We start from the raw sequence: 23,949 nt of genomic DNA, 5'->3' as shown, positions 1-23,949 counted from the left end.
AATTTTGGGTAAAACAGAAGTAGTTTCGGAACTGCACGCGTCTAAACTTGTACTATTTTTAATACGCGTTGTTAGACTGTTCTGAGACAGTGGAAACTGAAGATTCTCTCCTTCCATTTTTGTTATACATATATTTCCTGTTTACGTCGAAAGCTAACTAGAATTTGATATCCAATTTCCATTAAAACCACGTGGCTATACAGGGTGTTCAGCCATCCCTGGAAGAAATTTAAATGGAGGATTCTAGAGGCCAAAATAAGACGAAAATCAAGAATACCAATTTGTTGATGGAGGCTTCGTTAAAAAGTTATTAACAATTAAATTCAAAAATTTCAAATCGTTCTGGAAAAATTATTTTCGGTTGCGGGGGTCAATTACAATCATTTTGTATATTTAAATTATTATTATATGTATATTTAAAATTATTTAATACTAATTGTGTCGTGAAAACAATACTGTTTAACGAATTTTATTCCAAGTTCGAACATAATATAAACACTAATACTCAGTGGAGATGAAAATAATTTTAAATTACGATTAAAAAAATTTTAAAGCTGTTAAAATACCAAGTAATATTTATGATCCAAATTTTGAATCATCGAATTGTTTATCTTACGTTTCGTTTCACGATATATTTATTACAAATAATTTTGGCTTGCATTTCTTGCTGCTTTAATATTTCTGTTGTGGACTATTGTACTAATTCTTCGTTGCCCCTGCGTCGCTTTGCAATGTTTGCATTTTTTGCTTTTCAACTTCGTTTGCTGGAGCATTAATTTTTTTTTTTTACAAATTTGCTTCTCTGCTTTGATTACTCTCTACAGCTAGTCTGTTGAAACGATAATGTGTTTATCTAGCGCCATTGTTAAGAAGGGTTTCCACCCTTCCGAGAAGAGGGTCGCAACAGAGACATACTATGGATCCTGAAATGTCAACGTTAAGCGAATACGATCCCAATCGCCTTTTCGTGGAGTGTAAGTGGATTGTCACAAACATTATATTTCTACAATTTTTGAAACTATAAATATGTTATTCTGTTCCGTCGTTGAAGTTTTATTCCATAAAAATTGACGCAATGCTATTTCTATATTTCGAAATTCAACTTCCTGCCTCGATATTTCTCCCGAATCGAACTAAATTTTATCCCCACGCGAGAACAGCAAACATCGTAAATAAAACAAAAGCTATGAATTTCCATTTCGCGAAAACAGTGTCCTCCGACGACCCATATTTGGCACGGCGTCTCCACGACCCGTATCGAGCATCGAAAAAGCAAAGAAATAATCCAAACCCCTCCCAACGGTTGTCCAAACTTTTCCGATCGTACGGTCTCAATTTCATCTTGGCGCTTGAAACAAGAACAGAGAAAAAACTGGGGTGCAGACTTTCAAGTTTTAATTACAACGTATAAAGCATTAATCAGACCCAAAATTGAGTACGTCTCAATGGTGTATAGTTCGGCGAGCGCGGTTACACTCTTAAGCTTCTTAAAGCTGGACGCAATTAACAACAGTGCTGCAAGAATAGCAACTGGAGCTTTTTGCACTAGCCCTATTCACAACTTACTGAGCGAGGCAAACCTTGTTCCGTTGAACTACAGAAGAATGCAACTTACTAGTGCTGCATCCCCGCTTAACCCAACGAAAAAGATCCTCTTTTCAAACTTTATTGATCTCTTGAACCAAAAATCCAAAATAACCAAAACCAATTAATATTCGTATTCTCCACATATTAAAAGAGTTAAATATATCATTGGTTGAAACCCTCCCATGTGAAGAGTTCAAAACACCTCCCTGGCTTTTGAAGACTCCAAGACAAATAACCTTCGATCATTCTTCAAAGAAAAATGAAAACCAAGATCTTCTTAAATCCTTATTTCTGGAAAGCGCCAGCCGATATCCTGATTACATAAAATTTTATACTGATGGGTCTAACACCAAGCATGGAACTGGTTGTGGAATTGTAACACCCGATGATGATAGGCGATGGAGACTTCCAGACGTTTTTTCAATTTTCTCCTGTGAGGCATACGCAGCATTGGAAGCATAGATGAAATTAACAACAAAGATAACAAATACGTTATTTATACAGATTCCATTAGTACTCTTGCAGCTTTAAGAACTTTCAACTCAGGAAATCCAATCATCAAACAAATTATCGAAACATACAATGCAATTTTATCTAATAATAAAGCTGCAGAGATCCTTTTTGGATGGGTCTCGTTCCACCTAGGAATAAGAGGGAACGAGAGAGCGGACGAAATAGCTAAAGAGGCTGCCAATCAGCAGTGTCAAAATCTAAGTATACCAACTTTTCATAAGGATATCCTATTTATCAAGAACAATTGGAACATTGCCTGGAAAAACTCAGCGCGCTACTTACATGCGCTGTATTAGGAATGATATTTTTTAAAGAAGCCCCGCTTTTTTTGTTCAGTAGGAAGCAGCAAACCATATTAACAAAAATACGAATTGGCCATACCAATTTTTCCCATGTACGTCTGATCAAAAAAGAGGACCGTCCAATGTGTAACAATTGCAATTTAAGGGAGTATTGCTGCCTAGGCTGTCATTTCTTCGGCCTTTGTGATTTTTTTTTTAACGACAGGTAGGTTGTTTTGTACTGACATTTTGCAGAAATATTTATTCGTCTTATAGGTATGTGCAGTATTTTTAACATCAAAAAATATTAAAAATTGCGAGAGTTATAGCTTCTTGTTTCAAAAAAACGCATTTAAACTGGCTTATATGATATTGCAAGATCTAGCAGACCGATTGACTTCAAATTTGAAGAGAATATTCAACAGACACGCCTTTATAGCTGGAACCAGAGATTTAAAGAAATATTGAGTTTTACTATTTTTTTTAATACTCTAAAGACAAGAGAACGATTAATAAATAGAAATTCGAAACTTGAAGTGTCGCCATTCCTTTATTTATCAGGATTTTGACTTCTCCCTAGTTCCTGCTATAACTACAACCTTCCTTATGAAGATTCTTTAACCCCCTCTGTTTCAAATTATCTGGAATTCTGGAAGCCATTGAAGCACCTTTTCCAGAAGAGCCATTAAATAAGAAGTTATAATTCCCACGATTTTTAATATTTTTCCATGAAAAAAATATTGTACATGCTTATAAGATGAATAAATACATCTACAAAGTCTCAGTACAAAACAGCCTACCTATCATTAAACAAAAAAATCACAAAAAGGGCCGTGAAATTGACAGTCTAGACAGCAATACCTCCTTAAGGAACTCGATCCACCACATCATCTTGTCGTGCCCGATGTATGAGAGTAATAAAAGACTTTTTCAAGTGAATGAAGACACCAAAGAGCTTACTAGAACTTTCAACTCATGTAAAAAACTGCTTTTTGAAACATGTAAACCTTTTTCATCTAATTTAATTTTGGTCCAATGTGGTATAATTTAGTTTGACGGTTTCCTTACGTCACCTTGTGCCTGTACTTGTGTACTCTGCGTGGTTGCTGATGACCCATTTGAGTTGATGCAACTTTAAAAATTAAATATATAGAGAGAAAAAGAGAGTATAAAACACGAATTCTCGATTTTCCGTCGTCTGGACCGCGCGGGACCCGGCGTGCCGCAGTTTTTCGTATGTTTACGCGCGAAGATCGCGCGTTTGGAAGCCGGCCAGCGATATTTTACGCGTCTCGATTGGTGGGAGGGGGGTGGGGAAAACTGGCGCAACGAAAAACCGCAATACGCGGCCGATCTATGGCCGACGTTGGGAACCAAAGAAGCCGGGAATCTAAGCTTCGTTGCACTCTGCGGGGGATGCGGAAAGAATTTCCCCGGCTGCAGCTGCGGCATTGGTATTCCAGCAGGGCGGCGTGTAACCGTCGACCTATATTCCGTTTCGTTTCGAAGTAATTCCGAACGTCGATGTCGGACAAGGTTGGCCTTGCGATGTTTCCCCGTTACGCGGAACCGAATTGGCCTTTCGCGAGAACTTCTTTTCTCGAAAGGGTCGCTGATGCAATCGATTCCATGCGACTCGGGGTAGTTTGTGCATCGGTGACGCCCCGAGCCAAGAAAAAGATTTTTCTTCCATCCACAGTGGAGCCAAATGTATATGTATTTAGAATTATTGAATAATACTGGAGTATTTTTTATGTTAATATCTGGAAGCTAATTTTAGTTTTATATGAATGGTAGTAGCAATCAGTAATAATTTATTTAATTCTTTCATTTTGACTGGAGCCACATTGATATATATTTAGAATTGTTGAATAATAACACTGCAAGCTAATCTTAGTTCTCTATAAATGAGCATTTATTTAATTCTTTCATTTTCCACTGTAGCTAACAATTTATTTAATTCATTGAAGAATAATACTGCTGCCTTTTGTATTTATATATCTGCAAGCTAATTTGAATTTTGTATAAATAGTACTAGCAATCAGTAATAATTTATTTAATTCTTTCTTTTTCAATGGAGTCACATGGATATACAGGGTGTTAGACCACCCCCTGGGAAAAATTTTAATGGAAGATTTTAGAGGCCAAATAAGACGACAATCAATAATATCATTTTCTTAACTGAGGCTTCGTTAAAAAATTATTAGTAAAATTAAATTAAAAAACATCAAACCTTTCTGAAAAATAATTTTTGGTTGCAGAGGTCAATTATAATCATTTTTGGTCCATTACACATACCCTCGAAATCCTAGCCATTTTCGAGAAAAAAATTCCATACCGAAAATATAATTTCGGACCATAAATGTCACTCGAAAATGTCTTGCATATCTTTAAAACGTCATAACTTTTGAACGGATTGAAGGATTTTAATGTTTCAAACGGCAAATAACGCGTATTTTTGTGAAGAATATGTAGAAATTCTAACAATATTGAAAAAGTTATTCCTTGACCTCGTAAAGTTAGAAAACCCCCATAAAAATGGTCCAATTTTCAAACAACCATAACTCCTGCAATAATGAATATATTTCAATGAAACTTTTTTTTGAAGTAGAGCTCATAGGTACCTACAAAAAAGTATTAGCCAACTTTTCTGTAGGGAGTCAAATATAATTACTAAAAATGAAAAACTAATTTTTAAGAAAAATCGACAGGGGACAAGGGATGATAGGGTGTCTAATTTACGACAAAAAAAAATTTCAAATCGTCCTGGAAAAATTATTTTCGGTTGCGGAGGTCAATTACAATCATTTTTTATGAATACACATACCCACGAATTCCGATGCACTTTCGAGAAAAAAATTCGTGTAGGTGGACAAATTTTATTAATAATTTTGTTAATAACTTTTTAACGGATCCTCTATCAACAAATTGGTATTCTTAATTTTCGTCTTATCTTGGCCTCTAGAATGTTCCACTAAAATTTTTCCCAGGGGTGGCTGCACACCCTGTATATTTCGAATTATTGAATAATAACTGCAAGCTAATTTTAGTTCTCTATAAATGATAGTAGCAATCTGTAACAATTTATTTAATTCATTGAATAGTAATACTGCTGTTTTTTGTATTTAAATATCTGCAATTTATTTAATTATTTCATTTCCACTGGAGCTACATGAATATATATTTAGAATTATTGAATAATAACACTGCAAGCTAATTTTAATTTTGTATAAATAACAGTAACAGTCAGTAATAATTTATTTAATAATTTCATTTCCACTGGAACTACATGGATATATATTTAGAATTATTGAATAATAACACTGCAGGCTAATTTTAATTTTGTATAAATAACAGTAACAATCAGTAATAATTTATTTAATTATTTCATTTCCACTGGAGCTACGTGGCTATTTATTTAAAATTATTATATACAGAATTTAGAATTATTATATATACAAATTGTATTAAATTGATTCAATCCAAATTTAATTCTACATTTTCAATTTATTTTGTCCCTCCAATATACAATTGCGTCTATGTTATGCTGTGAGATTAGTATATGTATGAGCTTCATTCAAATCTTTAGCGACGTTGATTAGTCGCTTGAGATACACTCTGATATATTCTGTACATTTGAACTACTTTGCAGGCATTTTTAAAAATTTATGTGACCCAGTAAACGAATGGCTTTTGGTGAATTTCTTTAGAAAACTATATCGACTCGACTTATCGGTGACCTATTTCCGTATCTCCTAGCACGCGTATCCACGAAGACGCTAGGAAAAATTGTTTATACCGATACTCGATGCCATTTCGAACAGTTCGCTGCGTTCTTCCTAGATTTTCGCTCTTCTATTTTCCTGCAAAACTACTTTTATATAAATCCATTCACACATTCACAATCGCTATACGGAGTCTATCGAACTGTTTCTCCATAATAAAATCGTCGAAAATATTTAAAATAATATAATTTTAATTATCAATATTTCCAAACTATTTGAAGCTATTCACACATTTATAGAAAGATCATAAATTTTATAAGAATATTTTAAGTGATATATGAATAATAATTTGAAAGAAATAATCCACAAAAAATTCTCAAGAAACTGCAACCATAATTTGCAATATTTGACTAGTGTATTTTTCTTACACGACATAATAAATTAATTAAAGTAAATGGTGCTCTTATCAAGTGGCTAATGACTGGTTCAGACGGTCGATGCGCTCGTAAATAATTAATTAAACTAATAGTTGGGTCGTATTCGTTTCCCTGGAGCCGTCTAGCGATCCCAAACTTGGCAAAGCGCGCGGGAAAAATTTTTTTAAACGCGAAGGAAGTAGACCAGCCGCGTGGAAATTGGAGGAGACTCGCGTTGAATGCAGCTTTCACCGGATTACGCAAAAATGGCACTGTTGCGAGCCGAAGCTGCCCGAGAACGCGAAACAATGACCGAGAGCTGCATGCTAATTCCCGATCTAGGAGAAAAAAAAACGCGACTTCTCTCATACCGGGAACCGTTTCGTTCGTTTTAACGAGAGAACATTGTTCGCGATTCTTCGCTCGTACTTATTATTTCTACTTTTTCTTATTCCCTTTTTCACGCTTGCAAAATTATTCCCAACTTTTGATTCGATCGACGATGCTCTTCTCTAAATTTCATTCCGCTAGTTACTTCGTACATTTTTACTGGCAAATCGATATTCGCGAATTTTTCGAATTCAAAATTTGTGCAGAAAATTTTCTTTTCGAACATAAATCAAAATTTTACCGAGGTAATTATTTTTGCGATTTATTTTCCTTAAATCTGAATAGGATTTTTTTAAATATTAGGGCGACCGAAAAGTAATGTTTTTTTACATAAAATTCGAACAAATAAATGTTTAACAAGTTTCTATTTAGAATCGATGATGTAATCGTCAAGTAATTACATGATTAATTAAAAATAAAAACTTGTAAAAAATTTATACAGGGTGTTTATAAGACGAAAATCAAGAATACCAATTTGTAGATGAAGGCTTCGTTAAAAAGTTATTAACGTTTAAAGTTCTGCCAGTACTCAATTTTTTTTTCGAAAATGAACAAGATTTCGAAGGTATGTTTATTCACCAAAAATGATTGTAATTGACCCCCGCAACCGAAAATAATTTTTCCAAAACGATTTGAAATTTTTTTTTTTTCGTCCAAAAATTTAACATTTTCGAATTTTTTTCTAGAAAGTGGGTAGGATTTCGGGGGTATATCTATTCACCAAAAATTATTGTCATTAACCCCTGTCACCGAAAATAATTTTTCCAGAACGATTTGAAATTTTTCAATCTAGTTGAAAAATTTAGGCACCTACCCCCTGACGATTTTTCTTAAAAATTCGTTTTTCATTTTTAATAAATTTGGGTGACGCTGTACGGGAAGATTGTTTAATACTTTTTTGTAGGTATCCATGAACTCTACTTCCCCCCAAAATTTCAATGAAATATATTCACTATTGTAGGAGCTATGGCTGTTTGAAAATTAGACCATTTTTACGGGGGTTTTCTCATTTTGCAGTGTTAAGAAACAACTTCTTGGAAATTTTTAGAATTTCTACATATACTATACCAGAACACGCATTGTTTGCATTTTGAAACATTAAAATCGTCCAATCCGTTCAGAAGTTATGACGTTTTAAAGATTCGCATGAAATTTCAGGGAAGCATTTCTGGCTTCAAATTAGATTTTCGGAAAGGAATTTTTTTCTCGAAAATGCGTAGGATTTCGGGGGTATATCTATTCACCAAAAATGATTGTAACCCCTACAACTGAAAATAATTTTTTTAGAACGATTTGAAACTTTTCAATTTCGCCGAAAAATTTAGGCACCTACCCCCTGTCGATTTTACTTAAAAATTCGTTTTTGATTTTTAATAATTTCGCTTGACGTCCTACAGAAAAGTTGTTTAATACTTTTTTGTAGGTATCCATGAGCTCTAATTCACAAAAAAGTTTCATTGAAATATATTGACTATTGTAAGAGTTATGACTGAAAAGTAGACCATTTTTATGGGGGTTTTCTCATTTTGCGGGGTCAAGGACCAACTTTTCGAATATTTTTGCAATTTCTACATATTCTCCACCAAAATACGCGTAGTTTGCTTTTTTAAACATTAAAATCGTCCAATTCGTTCAGGAGTTATGACGTTTTAAAGATTCGCATGAAATTTCAGGGAAGCATTTCTGGCCTCAAATTAGATTTTCGGTAAGGAATTTTTTTCTCGAAAGTCTGTTGGATTTTGGGGGTATATCTATTCACCAAAAATTATTATCATTGACCCCTGTCACCGAAAATAATTTTTCCAGAACGATTTGAATTTTTTTTTTTTTTGTCGAAGGCACCCTATTATCTCCTGTCGATTTTTCTTAAAAATTAGTTTTTCATTTTTAGTAATTTTATTTGACGCTCGACAGAAAAGTTGTCTAATACTTTTTTGTAGGTACCCATGAGCTCCACTTCAGAAAAAAGTTTCATTCAAATATATTCACTATTGTAGGAGTTATGACTGTTTGAGAATTGGCCCATTTTCATGGGGTTTTTCTAACTTTACGGGGTCAAGGAATAACTTTTTCAATATTGTTAGAATTCCTATATATTCCTCACAAAAATACGCATTGTTTGCCGTTTGAAACATTAAAACCCTTCGATCCGTTCAGAAGTTATGACGTTTTAAAGATACGCAAGAAATTTTCGTGTGACATTTCTGGCCCGAAATTATATTTTCGGTAAGGAATTTTTTTCTCGAAAATGGTTAGGATTTCGAGGGTATGTGTAATAACCAAAAATGATTGTCATTAACCTCCGCAACTAAAAATAATTTTTCCAGAACGATTTGAAATTTTTGAATTTAATTGTTAATAACTTTTTAACGAAGCCTCCATCAACAAATTGGTATTCTTAATTTTCGTCTTATTTTGGCCTTTAGAATCCCCCATTAAGATTTTTCCCAGAAGTTGCCGAACACCCTGTATGATTGAATTTAATTTAAAAAAAACGACATTACAGTCTCGCTAATATTTCAGTCTTTATAGTATTTCTTTTATTATTATCTATTATTTTGTTTCGTTCACTGGTTCTAGTACAGATTATTATCAACACGATCTATTTATAAAATAAAAAATAACAAGATGTTCACCTGCCTTTCAGCCACAAATGGAATCTGAATTGGATGATTTCCATTGTTGAATTCTCGAATTAAAATCGCGTAATTTTCGTCGCAGTCGGTGTTAACGAGCATCGTTATCTGGTCGGATACATTCCTGCGAACCTAACACCGATTCGAGATTACAAACAGTAATTTGAACGGCCCTGCGGTGCGCCGCAATGAAAATCAGTTTTGCACCAAATGAATCGACGAATCACGCGCGCGTCGTGGGCAAAAGTCAAAGGTGAATTAATTACCAGCGACCTCATTTTCCTACGGTGTCAGCGTCGTTAGCAAATAAGCGTTGAATTTCACGTGGGTGACACCGGGTGCCATTAACGGTGCTATCTATAGCAATTTATGAATACTGCTAGCGCATCAGCCAAGCCTTGCCCATTCCGCGTTTCCTCTCGATTAAAAGCCATCACCTACTAAAACAGATAATAGGTCATTCTTCGACCATTTCACGCGTGATTTGAACGTTAAGTGTTTTTCTATAGAATAGAAGATGGATATTAATAAGATCTCACCATCATTACACGTACATACAGTAAGGATCATAAGCGAACCAATGACCACAAGTTTTGCATAAATCATTACTTATTACTAGGAATATAAAAGAATAACAAAAAATAAACATTATAGTTATTTTTATCACAGTTAGAAGTAACATAAGAAAGTCTTTCAATAATTAACTTGTTGTTTATGAATAATACGAATAGATTGACTCAGTTTTGCACCACGTCCAATATTTGACAATATTTAATATATTATTTATTTTTAATATTTCGTCCACAACCCTTTTGCTTGCAAAACTGCACTAATTCTCTTTGGTATACTTTCTAATTAACTTTTTACAATAATCTGGAGATATTTGTTCCCATTGTCCTTGAATTCTGTTATGCAAATTCGTGGTTGAAGTTGGTTGGGAGTTATATGAATCCCGAAGTCGTCTTTTTAGTAACCCCCATAGAGAATCTATGGGGTTGAGATCGGGGCTCTGTGCAGGCCAAAACAGAAAATTTTTTAGTATTGAGCCAATTTTTCACACCTTTAGCAGTGTGATTTATAGTACCAACATTATATTCCAAATTACTTCTATACAGGGTGTTCGGAAAACACTGAGAAAAATTTTAATGGGGGATTCTAGAGGCCAAAATAAGACGAAAATCAAGAATATCAATTTCTTGACTGAGGCTTCATTAAAAAGTCATTAAAAAATTAAATTAAAAAATTTCAAATCGTTCTAGAAAAATTATTTTCGGTTGCGGGGGTCAATTACAATCATTTTTTATGAATACACATATCCCCAAAATCCTACCCTCCTTCGAGAAAAAAATTCGAGTAGGTACTGAAATTTTTAGACGAAATTAAAAAATTTCAAATCATATTGAAAAAATTATATTTAGTTACAGGGATCAATTACAAGCATTTTTGGTTAATAGACATACCCCGAATTCCTACGCATTTTCGAGAAAAAAATTGTTTACCGAAAATCTAATGTGAGGCCCAGAAATGCTTCCCTGAAATTTCATGCGAATCTTTAAAATGTCATAGCTCTTGAACAGATTCCAGGATTTTAATTTTTCAAAATGCAAATAACGCGTATTTTATTGAAGAATATGTAGAAATTCTAAAAATATTAGAAAAGTTGTTCCTTAATTCCATAAAGTGAGAAAAACCCCATAAAACTGGTCCAATTTTCAAACGGCCATAACTCCTACAATAGTAAAGGTATCTCATTGAAATTTTTTTCTGAAGTAGAGCTCATAGATACCTACAAAAAAGTATTAGACAACTTTTCTGTAAGGCGTCAAACAAAATTACTAAAAATGAAAAAGTCATTTTTAAGAAAAATCGACCCCAAGGGTAGGTGCCTAAATTTTTCGGCGGGAAAAAAATTTCAAATTGTTCTAAAAAAATTACTTTTAATTGCAGGAGTCAATTACAATCATTTTTAGTGGATACACATACCCTCGAAATCCTACGTGCTTTCGAGAAAAAAATTCAGAAAGATGGACAAATTCTTATCAAAATTAAAAAATTTCAAATCGTTCTGGAAAAATTATTTTCGGTTACAAGGGTTTATTACAATCATTTTTTATCATTACATATATCCTCGAAATCCTACCCACTTTCGAGAAAAAAATTCGAGAATATGTGAAATTTTTCAACAAAATGAAAAAATTTCAAATCGTTCTGGAAAAATTATTTTCGGGTGCGAGGGTCAGTTACAATAATTTTTGGTAGATAGAACTACCCCCGAAATCATGTCTACTTTCTAGAAAAAATTCTGTAAGGGAGGAACTTTATGTGTTAATAACTTTTTAACGAAGCCTTTATCAACAAATTAGTATTCTTGATTTTTGTCTTATTTTAGCCTCTAGAATCTCTCATTAAAATTTTTTCTCTGGGGTGGCCAAACACCTTGTATAAATTTCACCAATTTATTCTAGGCAGTCCTGCCAACTTGCATACATAATCTATGCCTGACATTCTTTCAGTTTCAAACTATCACCCATAATCTCACTCATTCAATAAAAACATTCACACAGAGCATTATTTAACAGAAATTTCATTCGAAAACAATATTAAATAGCAATTGTACACATGGATATATATTTAGAATTATTGAATAATCACACTGCAAGCTAATTTTAGTATGCTATAAATGGCAGTAGCTGTTAATAACAAGTTATTTAATTCTTTCATTTCCCACTATAGCTACATGGCTACATATTTAGAATCATTGAATAATACTAGTGTTTTTTTTTATTTTAATATCTGGAAGCTAATTTTAGATTTATATGAATGGTAGTAGCAATCAGTAACAATTTATTTAATTCATTGAGTAGTAATACTGCATAGCATGCATAACCTCACTCATTCAATAAAAACAATCTCACAGAGCATTATTTAATAGAAATTTTATTCTAAAACAATATATATTATATAGCGATTTTAATTCACGTATTTAACGGTGACAGCCTGTACAATTCGATGCAAATCTTTCTTGTATAAAAATTGCTAAGTTGGACCGGTCTATCATGCTTACCAAAATTTTAAGAGTCCCGCTTGCACTATCGTTTGTCGATAGTTCAATTAAATCGTCATCTAATTAAACAATATACTATTTTGGCAACGCAGGCTTTCCCACATTGTTTAACGAGACTACAATAATTAAATTTTAATCAAAGCCACTTCCTCCAATTTGAATTTATCGTTAAAAAAAATCTGAACTGTCAGGAAATTATACGACGAATTAAATTTTAGATCAACTAATAAAACAATGTCTCGAAACATACAACAAAGTAGAGTTGATTGCATCCGTTACGATCGTTTAATTAGTTTCCCTTGCCCCATTCGAAGTTGCTGATAATTATATGTGCACAGAGAAAGAAACCGTGCAATTAGGTAGATCGTTAATCGATGCGCCGCCGCGATAACTGTTCAATTAATATCCGATCTAATGAACGTTTTCTCCGGTAACTGACGAAATAATTTACGACGTAGACGCGACGTGTTCCGAGGTGACGGCTGCTTAATTGTTCACGACGAAAACCGCGAATTATGCGATCAGGACGATAAAGATCAGGGCCATCGGGGGGCAGCTTAATTGTTTCACGTAATCCTGCACCGGCCTCGCGCGGTTGCATCGTTCACACGAGTGCGTCGTTGCTCGACCGTGTGCACTTCGCGTCTCAAGCAGCGATGGGATTAACTCGGTTATCGTTTCAAATTTTTTCATCGATGCAAACCGTAACGATTATTGAAATGGAAAGCAGAGAAAAGTGTAAACGATTTAATTCGCTAGACCGAGCGACGCGCTCGTTATTTCCAACGAGCAACTTGTAAATTTAAAAATTCACACTACCATTTTGGAAAGATCGAAAGCTTTAAATTATACAGGTTGTTCGGCCACCCCTTGGAAAAAATTTTAATGGGGGATTCTAGAGGCCAAAATAAGACGAAAATTAAGAATACTAATTCGTTGATTGAAGCTTCGTTAAAAGGTTATTAACATTTAAAGTTCTACCCGTACTGAATTTTTTTCTTGAAAATGCGCAAGATTTTGGGGGTATGTCTATTCACCAGAAATGATTGTAATTGACCTCTGCAACCGAAAATAATTTTTCCAAAGTGATTTGAAATTTTTTAATTTTGTCGAAAAATTTGTCCATCTTTCCGAAATTTTTTCTCGAAAGCGCGTAGGATTTCGGAGGTATGTGTATTCACTAACAATGATTGTAATTTACTCCTACAACTAAAAGTAATTTTTTTAGAACGATTTGAAAATTTTTTTTCGACGAAAAATTTAGGCACCTAGCCCCTGTCGATTTTTCTTAAAAATTGGTTTTTGATTTCTAGTAAATTTGTTTGTCGCCCTACAAAAAAGTTGTCTAATACTTTTTTGTAGGTATCCCCGAGCTCTACTTCAGAAAAAAGTTTCATTCAAATATATTTACTATTGTATGAGTTATGGTTGTTTGAAAATTGGACCACTTTTAATGGGTTTTCCACATTTTACGGGATCAAGGATCAACTTTTCGAATATTTTTGCAATTTCTATATATTCTTCATCTAAATACGCGTCGTTTGCGTTTTTGAAAATTAAAATCGTCCAATCCATTCAGAAGTTATGGTGTTTTAAAGATTCGCATGAAAATTCGGGCAAATATTTCTAGCCAGAAATTATATTTTCGGTAAACAATTTTTTTCTCGAAAATGCGTAGGATTTCGGGGGTATGTCTATTCACCAATAATGATTGTAATTGACTCTCACAACCGAAAATAATTTTTCCAGAATTATTTAAAATTTTTTAATTTTGTTGAAAAATTTCACACCTTTTCGAATTTTTTTCTAGGAAATGAGTAGGATTTCGGGGATATGACTCCTCACCAAAAATGATTGTAATTGACCCCTACAGCCATAAATATTTTTTTTAGAACGATTTGAAATTTTTTTCTTCGTCGACAAATTTAGGCACCTAGCCCCTGTCGATTTTTCTTAAAAATGAGTTTTTCATGTTTAGTCATTTTATTTCGCGCCCTACAGAAAAGTTGTTTAATACTTTTTTGTAGGTACCCCTGAGCTCTACTTCAGAAAAAAGTTTCATTCAAATATATTTACTATTGTATGAGTTATGGTTGTTTGAAAATTGGACCATTTTTATGGAGTTTTTTTAACTTTACGTGGTCAAGGAATAGCTTTTTTAAAATTGTTAGAATTCCCCCATATTCTTCACCAAAATACGCGTTGTTTGCCGTTTGAAACATTAAAATCGTCCGTTCAAAAGTTATAATATTTTTAAGATACGCAAGAAATTTTCGAGTGACATTTCTGGCCCGAAATTATATTTTCGGTAAGGAATTTTCTTCTCGAAAATGGTTCGGATTTCGAAGGTATGTGTAATGACCAAAAATGATTGTAATTGGATCCCCGCAACCGAAAATAATTTTTCTAAAACGATTTGAAATTCTTTTTTTTTCGTCGAAAAATTTCACATCTTCTCCAATTTTTTTCTCCAAAGTGGGTAGGAACTTGAGGGTATGTCTATTCACCAAAAATGATTGTAATTGACTCCTGCAACCAAAAATAATTTTTCTAAGACGATTTGAAATTTTTTTTTCTCGTCGAAAACTTTGGGAACCCTATCCCCTGTCGATTTTTCTTAAAAATGAGTTTTTCATTTTTAGTAATTTTATTTCACGCCCTACAGAAAAGTTGTTTAATACTTTTTTATAAGTACCCCTGAGCTCTACTTCAGAAAAAAATTTCAATGAGATACCTTTACTATTGTAGGAGTTATGGCCGTTTAAAAATTGGACCACTTTTAATGGGTTTTCCACATTTTACGGGATCAAAGAGCAACTTTTGCAATATTTTTAGAATTTCTACATATTCTCTATTAAAATACGCGTTGATTGCTTTTTTAAACATTAAAATCCTTCAATCCGTTCAGAAGTTATTACGTTTTAAAGATATGAATGTTTCAGGGAAGCATTTCTAGCCTCACATTAGATTTTCGGTAAAGAATTGTTTTCTTGAAAGTGCGTAGGATTTCGGGGTATGTCTATTCACCAAAAATGATTGTAATTGACCTCTGTAACTACATATAATTTTTTTAATATGATTTGACATTGTTTAATTTCATCTAAAAATTTCAGTACCTACTCGAATTTTTTTCTCAAAAGTTGATAGGATTTCGAAAGTATGTGTATTCACAAAAAATGATTGTAATTGACCCCCTCAACCGAAAATAATTTTTCCAGAACGATTTGAAATTTTTGAATTTAATTGTTAATAACTTTTAAAAGAAGCCTCCATCAACAAATTAATATTCTTGATTTTCGTTTTATTTTGGCCTCTAGAATCCCCCATTAAAATTTTTCCCAGGTGTGGCCGAACACTCTGTATTTCTATTCAAATTAAATTTTCGATAATATTTATACATGTGTAAAAATAAGAAATGATACAGTGTTGATGATTTGTGGCGAGTGAAAGCGACGCGTCGTTTTAAAGGGGCCTTTAGACGATTCTGTACCTGAAAACCACAGAGGGGTGACGAAATTGATTTAATTGGCGCGATTGCCCTTGCTTGGCCGGTCACTCGATAGTGTATCACACGCTTGACTCGGGTAGAGTTCAATGGAAACGCTTTCATTAATTTCGGGGGTCCACCCTTTCTATTCGAGGGGAGGATATGCCCACGTCGTGAATCATACACTGTTATAAACTGTCCTGCAATAGAGACGAATGAAATTCATATCTTCGTAAGAATAATAAATAAAATAAAAATTGAAATTAAATATTTTCAATGCAATGATGTTCGAGTTAAAATAAACACAGTTTAATTAATAAGACTCAAATGTTTGGACTAAAACTTCTATTACACTAGATTTTTATTATTATTACAACTCTACTTATAATTCAGAATTCTGTACAATTACTATTAAAAATATCCACAATTGAATCGCAAATGTAATTCAGTATCACATATGTTTGAAAATTTTCGAGACTGATCGGTTTTATAAACGTACATGGGACTTTATGGAAATTATTAATTGTGGTTGGTGAATTTTTCTGTTGCAGGTGAGTTGAAATCATTGTCCTTGCCGAGATGCTTTCCACCGGAAATAACGATGAACCAACACGACGAAGGTAAAGATACGAACAGCTGATCGGCTGAAAAATCGATCGCCATTAATTACGAATATTATTCTAATTATAAGTGCCATTGTTCCACGAGAACGCATCAGGGCGTTTCCTCGATAATCGTAGGTACATTTAAAGGATCCTATGAACAAGGGTCTGCCTTCGTTCTTATTTATGGACAAATTAGCCTTGGGAACCGGTGCTCAAACTGTTCTCTGTTATTAAATCGAAGAAGCTATGCAATTATTTTTTACACGGAAATATTCAGTTGTCAGACTTCAAATATGTTCGACCTATTGATTAAAATTACTCAAAAAAATGGGCAAAATTCTTATCTGAATAAATAAATAAACTTCGAACAACAAGTTAAGAATAAAGAATTATTCATAACTCGTAGATCGTAAATTAAAATTTTACTGTACGATCGAATTTGTAATTTTATCAAATAAATGTTTTACTAGTACATTAATTTCTAATAACATTAAATCATAATTATAGAAATTATTTTTACTAGAAAAAGCTTCTTTTGTTATGAGAAACGTATTATCAGAATTGATGTTTAAATGATTGTAATTTCGCTTTAAACAATTTCTGAGAAAGCTCGAACCTGTGGGTCGAGAAGTAAAAGTTTGAATTAATATTTGAATGGCCAAGCGTTTGCTTTTATCGTGTTTATTTATTGCATATCAACAAAGTCGTATCTCTCCTGAGATTTGTTCTGGATAAATACTTCGAACAACAAATTAAGAATAAAGAATTATTTATGACTCGTAGATCGTAAATTAAAATTTTACTATACGATCGAATTTGTAATTTTATCAAATAAATTTTTTACTAGTACATTAATTTCTAATAACATTAAATCATAATTATAGAAATTATTTTTACTACTAGAAGTTTCTTTTGTTATGAGAAACGTATTATCAGAATTGATGTTTAAATGATTGTAATTTCGCTTTAAACAATTTCTGAGAAAGCTCGAACCTGTGGGTCGAGAAGTAAAAGTTTGAATTAATATTTGAATGGCCAAGCGTTTGCTTTTATTGTGTTTATTTATTGCACATCAACAAAGTCGTTTCTCACCTGAGATTTGTTCTGGATAAATACTTCGAACAACAAATTAAGAATAAGGAATTATTTATGACTCGTAGATCGTAAATTAAAATTTTACTATACGATCGAATTTGTAATTTTATCAAATAAATTTTTTAATAGTACATTAATTTCTAATAACATTAAATCATAATTATAGAAATTATTTTTACTAGTAAAAGCTTCTTTTGTTATGAGAAACGTATTATCAGAATTGATGTTTAAATGATTATAATTTCGCTTTAAACAATTTCTGAGAAAGCTCGAACCTGTGGGTCGAGAAGTAAAAGTTTGAATTAATATTTGAATGGCCAAGCGTTTGCTTTTATCGTGTTTATTTATTGCACATCAACAAAGTCGTTTCTGTCCTGAGATTTGTTCTGGATAAATACTTCGAACAATAAATTAAGAATAAAGAATTATTTATAACTCGTAGATCGTAAATTAAAATTTTACTATACGATCGAATTTGTAATTTTATAAAAGAAATTTTTTACTAGTACATTAATTCCTAATAACATTAAATCATAATTATAGAAATTATTTTTACTACTAAAAGCTTCTTTTGTTATGAGAAACGTATTATCCGAATTGATGTTTAAATGATTGTAATTTCGCTTTAAACAATTTCTGAGAAAGCTCGAACCTGTGGGTCGAGAAGTAAAAGTTTGAATTAATATTTGAATGGCTAAGCGTTTGCTTTTATCGTGTTTCTTTATTGCACATCAACAAAGTCGTTTCTCTCCTGAGATTTGTTCGTTTCGAAAGTATTCAGCATCGTAAAACGAGCATAATCGCTCGATGTTATAATTTTATCCGTAGCAAATAGTATCTCGAGACGGCTAATGGAACTTTACGAGACGCGAAACGAAGTGGATCCCGTGACGGAACGCATTAAAATTGTCGCAGGTAATTGCACAGCCAGTCCGATTCTTGCAACTAATTTGCAATAAGGTTTTGCGAAGAGCATCGCGCTGGAAACTTAAAACAGCTCGGCTGTGGGGAGAACAAAAGTGCCGCGGAACGAAGTGTCTATATTGGTTAGACTTTTTGTTCGTTAAAGTTTCTAACAAACAACCACCTTTCAGAGCGTTGCAGCAAACGGAAGAACTGCTTTTTCCCTGGTGGAAAATGAACGGCGGGAGTTCTTAACGAATCTTTACGGCCAACAGACCCAGTTCGAGACAAACTCTGTTCGGGAATGGGAAAAATTAATTTTAAAAATCACGACTCGGGGCAAAAATTATTTGCGAAACAAACCGTGTCTTTCTCGATTATTAAAATTACTTATATTGCTCTACGAAGCATTTTAATAGAAAAAAAATTTTATTGCAATATTACAAGTATAAATAGAAACGTTACAAGCGTGTACAAATTTTTTTCAAATATAACAGTTCGTGAGTTTTATTAAAATTTTATTTATACTGGATCAATTCACAAATTGATTTCTGCGTTCATTTTTTATTCGTCGTTCGAAGCTTTTATCCAAATAAAAATTTTATTCTCGGTATAAATTCTACGTGGATGATAAATCATGTTTGAAATTTAATAATGTAGGTCATACCAAAATAATAAATATAATTTTCTGTTTACAAAATAACGTCTTTCTGATGGTAAAAAAGCGGTTTTCTGAGGTACTGATCGTATCTCACGCTAAGCAGAGTTAAATTAGGATCGTAAACGACTAGTCGAAAACTATAAACGTCGAAGGAGACTCCTATCGTCGTAGTTTGTAGCTGATATTCAGCTGTATCAATGTCTCCCGTTCCTATTGTGGTTGAAGTGCATTTGCGTTCGACCGATTTGCGTGAGGCTATTGCTTAATTATTCAAATAGGCGCACATGCGGCCGCGATTCCACTTGCAGCTGCTGTTTACCGAGGCAAACGAACGGACCAGCATGTTTCCGCTCGCACACGTTCGACACGCGACCAACAGGCCCTAGACTCGTTTCGACGTCTCTTTTTCCACGCTACGGAGTCGTCCAATGGCCTGCTTTTGCCTTTTATTTCTCTCTCTCTACGATATTAATGCAACCACCGTCCTTGTCCTTCGAACCAATTCTCCATTCGCACGCAACCAGCCTCGAGCTCTTCTTCGCTTTTCTGCCGCGTCCACGCGATACACTAGTACCTCGATTAATGCAGAAAAATGGGCCTGAACATTTCTGCAATTATCGAGGTTTCCTATCCCCGCTTATACAGAGTTTATTTACCAATTCACCACTACTGTTTAATTATCTAGGTTGAAACATTGTCAATGGTGGATACAAAATTATAAAAGTCCCCCCTCCATGATAAAAAAAAACTTTTTTTTTTATTTTTTGATAAATAAAAGAAGAATTTAGATTCTTATTTTTATTCGTGTCCTCTGTAACAATTGAAAATTGATATAGAAATAATTATTCATAAATCATTTTCTGTAGATAATCGTGACATTCTTACTATTTGTTATTTTTCACTTTCCACGCGAAGGAGCGTACGACGTCACCTCGTATGAGAGATTACACGGTGGCCTTTATCGATCGACTTCCGGCGCGAGAGGATCAGCAAGGCCCCGTAAATCCCTGAGAATCAATTAGGAAATACCACGAATGGTTTCGTCATTGATCCTCATGCAAATTTTGCCCTAACCGTTGAAAATTAGCCTTCGCGAGATTGTCTCCTTCCCCGGAGGTGCCAGAGAGGCTGGGAGCTCGTTAAACCGTATTTCGAATTCCTCGATCCACGCTCGCGGTCGTTACATCGACACTGTGTGCGCCACTCCAAATTGTGGCGTGGAAATTCCAGCGCCAGGGAAACAGTGTCGTTTAGAACACCGGCGACGAACCTTTTTGCATTCATTGGGACGCGATTTATTCAAGGGTTCGACTAAAATCACGAGTCACGATTTATTTTTATACAGAAACACTTCTCAGTATATTTTTATTCTTACCTGAATATATTACAGAAACTTTTTGAAGCCTCAATTTTATATACAACCACCATTTGTATTCGTACAAATATAATGGTGATTCACTAAGAATGAAAAAAATTCGTTTCTTCGAGATATTTAAGGGTTTAAATAAGAATAAATTAAAAGTATATTTCAGTATATTTTTATTCGTACCTGAATGTATTAAAGAAATTTTTTGAAGCCTCAATTTTATATACAGTCACCATTTGTATTCGTACAATATAGTGGTGATTCACTATGAATGAAAAAATTTGTTTTTTCGAGATATTTAAGGGTTTAAATAAGAATAAATTAAAAGTATATTTCAGTATATTTTTATTCGTACCTGAATGTATTAAAGAAATTTTTTGAAGCCTCAATTTTATATACAGTCACCATTTGTATTCGTACAATATAATGGTGATTCACTATGAATGAAAAAATTTGTTTTTTCGAGATATTTAAGGGTTTAAATAAGAATAAATTAAAAGTATATTTCAGTATATTTTTATTCGTACCTGAATGTATTAAAGAAATTTTTTGAAGCCTCAATTTTATATACAGTCACCATTTGTATTCGTACAATATAATGGTGATTCACTATGAATGAAAAAATTTGTTTCTTCGGGATATTTAAGGGTTTAAATAAGAATAAATTAAGAGTAATACTTGTGAACGGTTGTGGCGAGTTGGAAGCGTTGGTTTTCGTTCGATCACCAAAGTGCAGCTGCATTGGGCGCGGTCAACTTTGGGATGGGTGACCGCTTGGAGAAAAAAAACACATATTTCTTGATTTCTATATCGTTTGTTGTTTATTATACTGTCTATATTATTATTCCTTTCAAACAGTGTTACAGTTGGGCATTATTATATACATGTTAATATAAAAAACAAAAAAACACTACTTTGTGAATAGAAATTACACAATGTAATAAAAACAATATTCGACAAAAAGAAAAATAAGAAACTATAGTTGCAACTATATATGCAAACTATAGTGAAAATCACCAGGAATACGAGATATATGGTGTCCCAAGAACAAGGTTGACAGCTTTGTCTGAAACAAAAAACAAACACAGATTTCTGAGTCCCCCTTCCATAATGGCGACAGAAGAAAATAAATTGTCCCATTTAATTTCAGACGAAATCCATATAGAAATTAATCCCGGGTAATTTCCCGCGTGGAATGTCCACTTTGTCGGATAAGTTTCCCTTTCCCCAGACGTTTCATTAAGCGACGCCGAACGCGACGTAAAAATCTTCTGTTCGTTTCGCAGAGACATTCGTTGAGTCGGTTTAACGCGCGCGAAGTGGCGTTTTCGATTTGACGGTGCAAAGGCATCCACGAGTGCCACTCGACCCGGCTTTCGCGAGAAAAAATGGGTAACTTCGCTCTTTGTGGAAGCTCTCTCGTTAAACTTGCCCCAGATTTCGAGTGGTGTCTGAGTCGCGCGCAGCGGGTTAACTTCTCGAATTCCGAGTAATTTCTGCGGGTCAAAAGCTCTGCACGAGTTCCGACGATCGACACGTAATGAACCGCGCCCCTGGGAGTTCCACGAGTAGACAAACTGATTTGATCCTCGAAACGAGAGATGAAATTGGTGTTGCGAGAGCTGCCTCGACCGTTGTTTATTAAAATTGTTGCAACGTTAAACGTTACGACTTATTTGTGACCCCTTTGGTACCATAAAATTGTCCTAAATAGGTATAAACTTCAGATAATATTAATTTTTTTTTAGCTTGTGCAGATCGCCTGTATTATTTACCAGTTTAAGAAATCTTAAAAAGAAATGAAGAAGTATTTAAAAGTAAAATTCTATTAGAGTATGTGGATTTGAGGATTAAAAAAATGGGTGATTGTATATTTCAAACGACGAAACGATCCATTTATTCGTGATTTTCCAAATTTCGTTCGAAAAGCGGGTCGCTGGAAGTTCCGCGAAACGTGTTACGGGTTTGTTTCGTAACTTTTGCTCGCATGGAAATTAGCTCTTGGCACCGGTCCTGAGGAAACGCCACGACGATTTCATTGATGTAACTTTGGATAGAGAACTTAAGCCACGGTTATAGCTCCCCCGTGGAAGCGGAATTGGACTGTTCGCGAAGCACGTTTACAATGAACGCTTGGGCTTTCCGGATTTACGTAACGCGCGATTCGAACAATGGGACTTCATTCGTCTTCTAATATCTGTATGATATATCGCGGCGTAATGTAACATATGGAAAATAAAAGGAAAGTAGACAACAATAGCCCCTGCTATGGAAAAGTGAGTGGCACTCATTCAATTTAAAAATCGTCTGGGAATTGTAGGAAAATCTTGTGTAAGCTTTTTATTAAAAAAATTTGCAATTCAAATTCGAAATTGAACCAATATTTCTTAAACATCGTCTTAGAGTAGAATTTAACACTTCTTTTATTTGTAACTACAATTTAAAACTGTTTTTCTGCTTCAAGAAAGATTATTCATTTATTATATAAAAAATAAGTATAAAATACTTTATTCATAAAAACATTAAAAAGCATGTGTTTCAAAGCATGAATACATAAATTTGAAGAAAAAAAAATACCATGGAAGATCCGGGAATCGAACACGAGCCAACCGCGTGGTAGCCTAGCTTCTTGCCATCAGTACCAAATACGTCACTAAATCTCGCCAAAGAATAAATTTTCAATCGCAGATATCTCGATAACCATTGGTTATTTGCACCCATAACGCTATATATTTTTGAAGGAAACAACTAGATCTATAAGTGTGCAAAGTTTCAACGAAATCGGTGGCCCTAAGATTTTCCGGGTCCTCTTCTTACATGCGTTCCGATCTCGTGCAGCCGGAGTTTCCTCCGAACGATTATCGTCACCATCCTCGGCTCCGATGAGCATTGTTAACCCGTATTTATGACGCGGCATGGCCAGGAGCCAGGTTAATGCGCCAAAGTTACGTCGTGGCGTGTTGTCGTCCGTTGGATGCGGGCGCAGAAGTGCATCGGGGCCACGCGCGTGTGTCTACGTGCCACGCGTGTATGTAGGTCGCCACGCAAGCGAGGCGTTTTGGAAACGTCGCCCTCGGACCGTTCGCGTTCCTCGTGCATATTTCATCGGACGCCCGTTACAGGGATCCCGTGGATCGTAAGGCTCTCGCATAACCGAACAGGAATTTAGAACCGCAGTTCCCGGACACCCGTTTCGCCCTCCATTAACCCCAGATTTACG

The 23,949-nt window shown here is 34.1% G+C and overlaps 1 protein-coding gene across 1 annotated transcript in view; it reads left to right on the top strand.

The window, feature by feature from the left end:
* Positions 1–16,739, top strand: part of LOC143344968 (uncharacterized) — a 202,895-nt gene extending 186,156 nt beyond the window's left edge. The window contains exon 6 of the mRNA XM_076771621.1: positions 16,651–16,739. Within this exon, the coding sequence (XP_076627736.1) occupies positions 16,651–16,739 (89 nt within the window). The remainder of the gene's footprint in view (positions 1–16,650) is intronic.
* The last annotated feature ends 7,210 nt before the right edge of the window (positions 16,740–23,949 follow it).

Source organism: Colletes latitarsis, chromosome 8 (assembly GCF_051014445.1).
Source record: "Colletes latitarsis isolate SP2378_abdomen chromosome 8, iyColLati1, whole genome shotgun sequence".
Classification (NCBI taxonomy): domain Eukaryota; kingdom Metazoa; phylum Arthropoda; class Insecta; order Hymenoptera; family Colletidae; genus Colletes; species Colletes latitarsis.
This window is presented reverse-complemented; position numbering and strand designations above follow the sequence as displayed.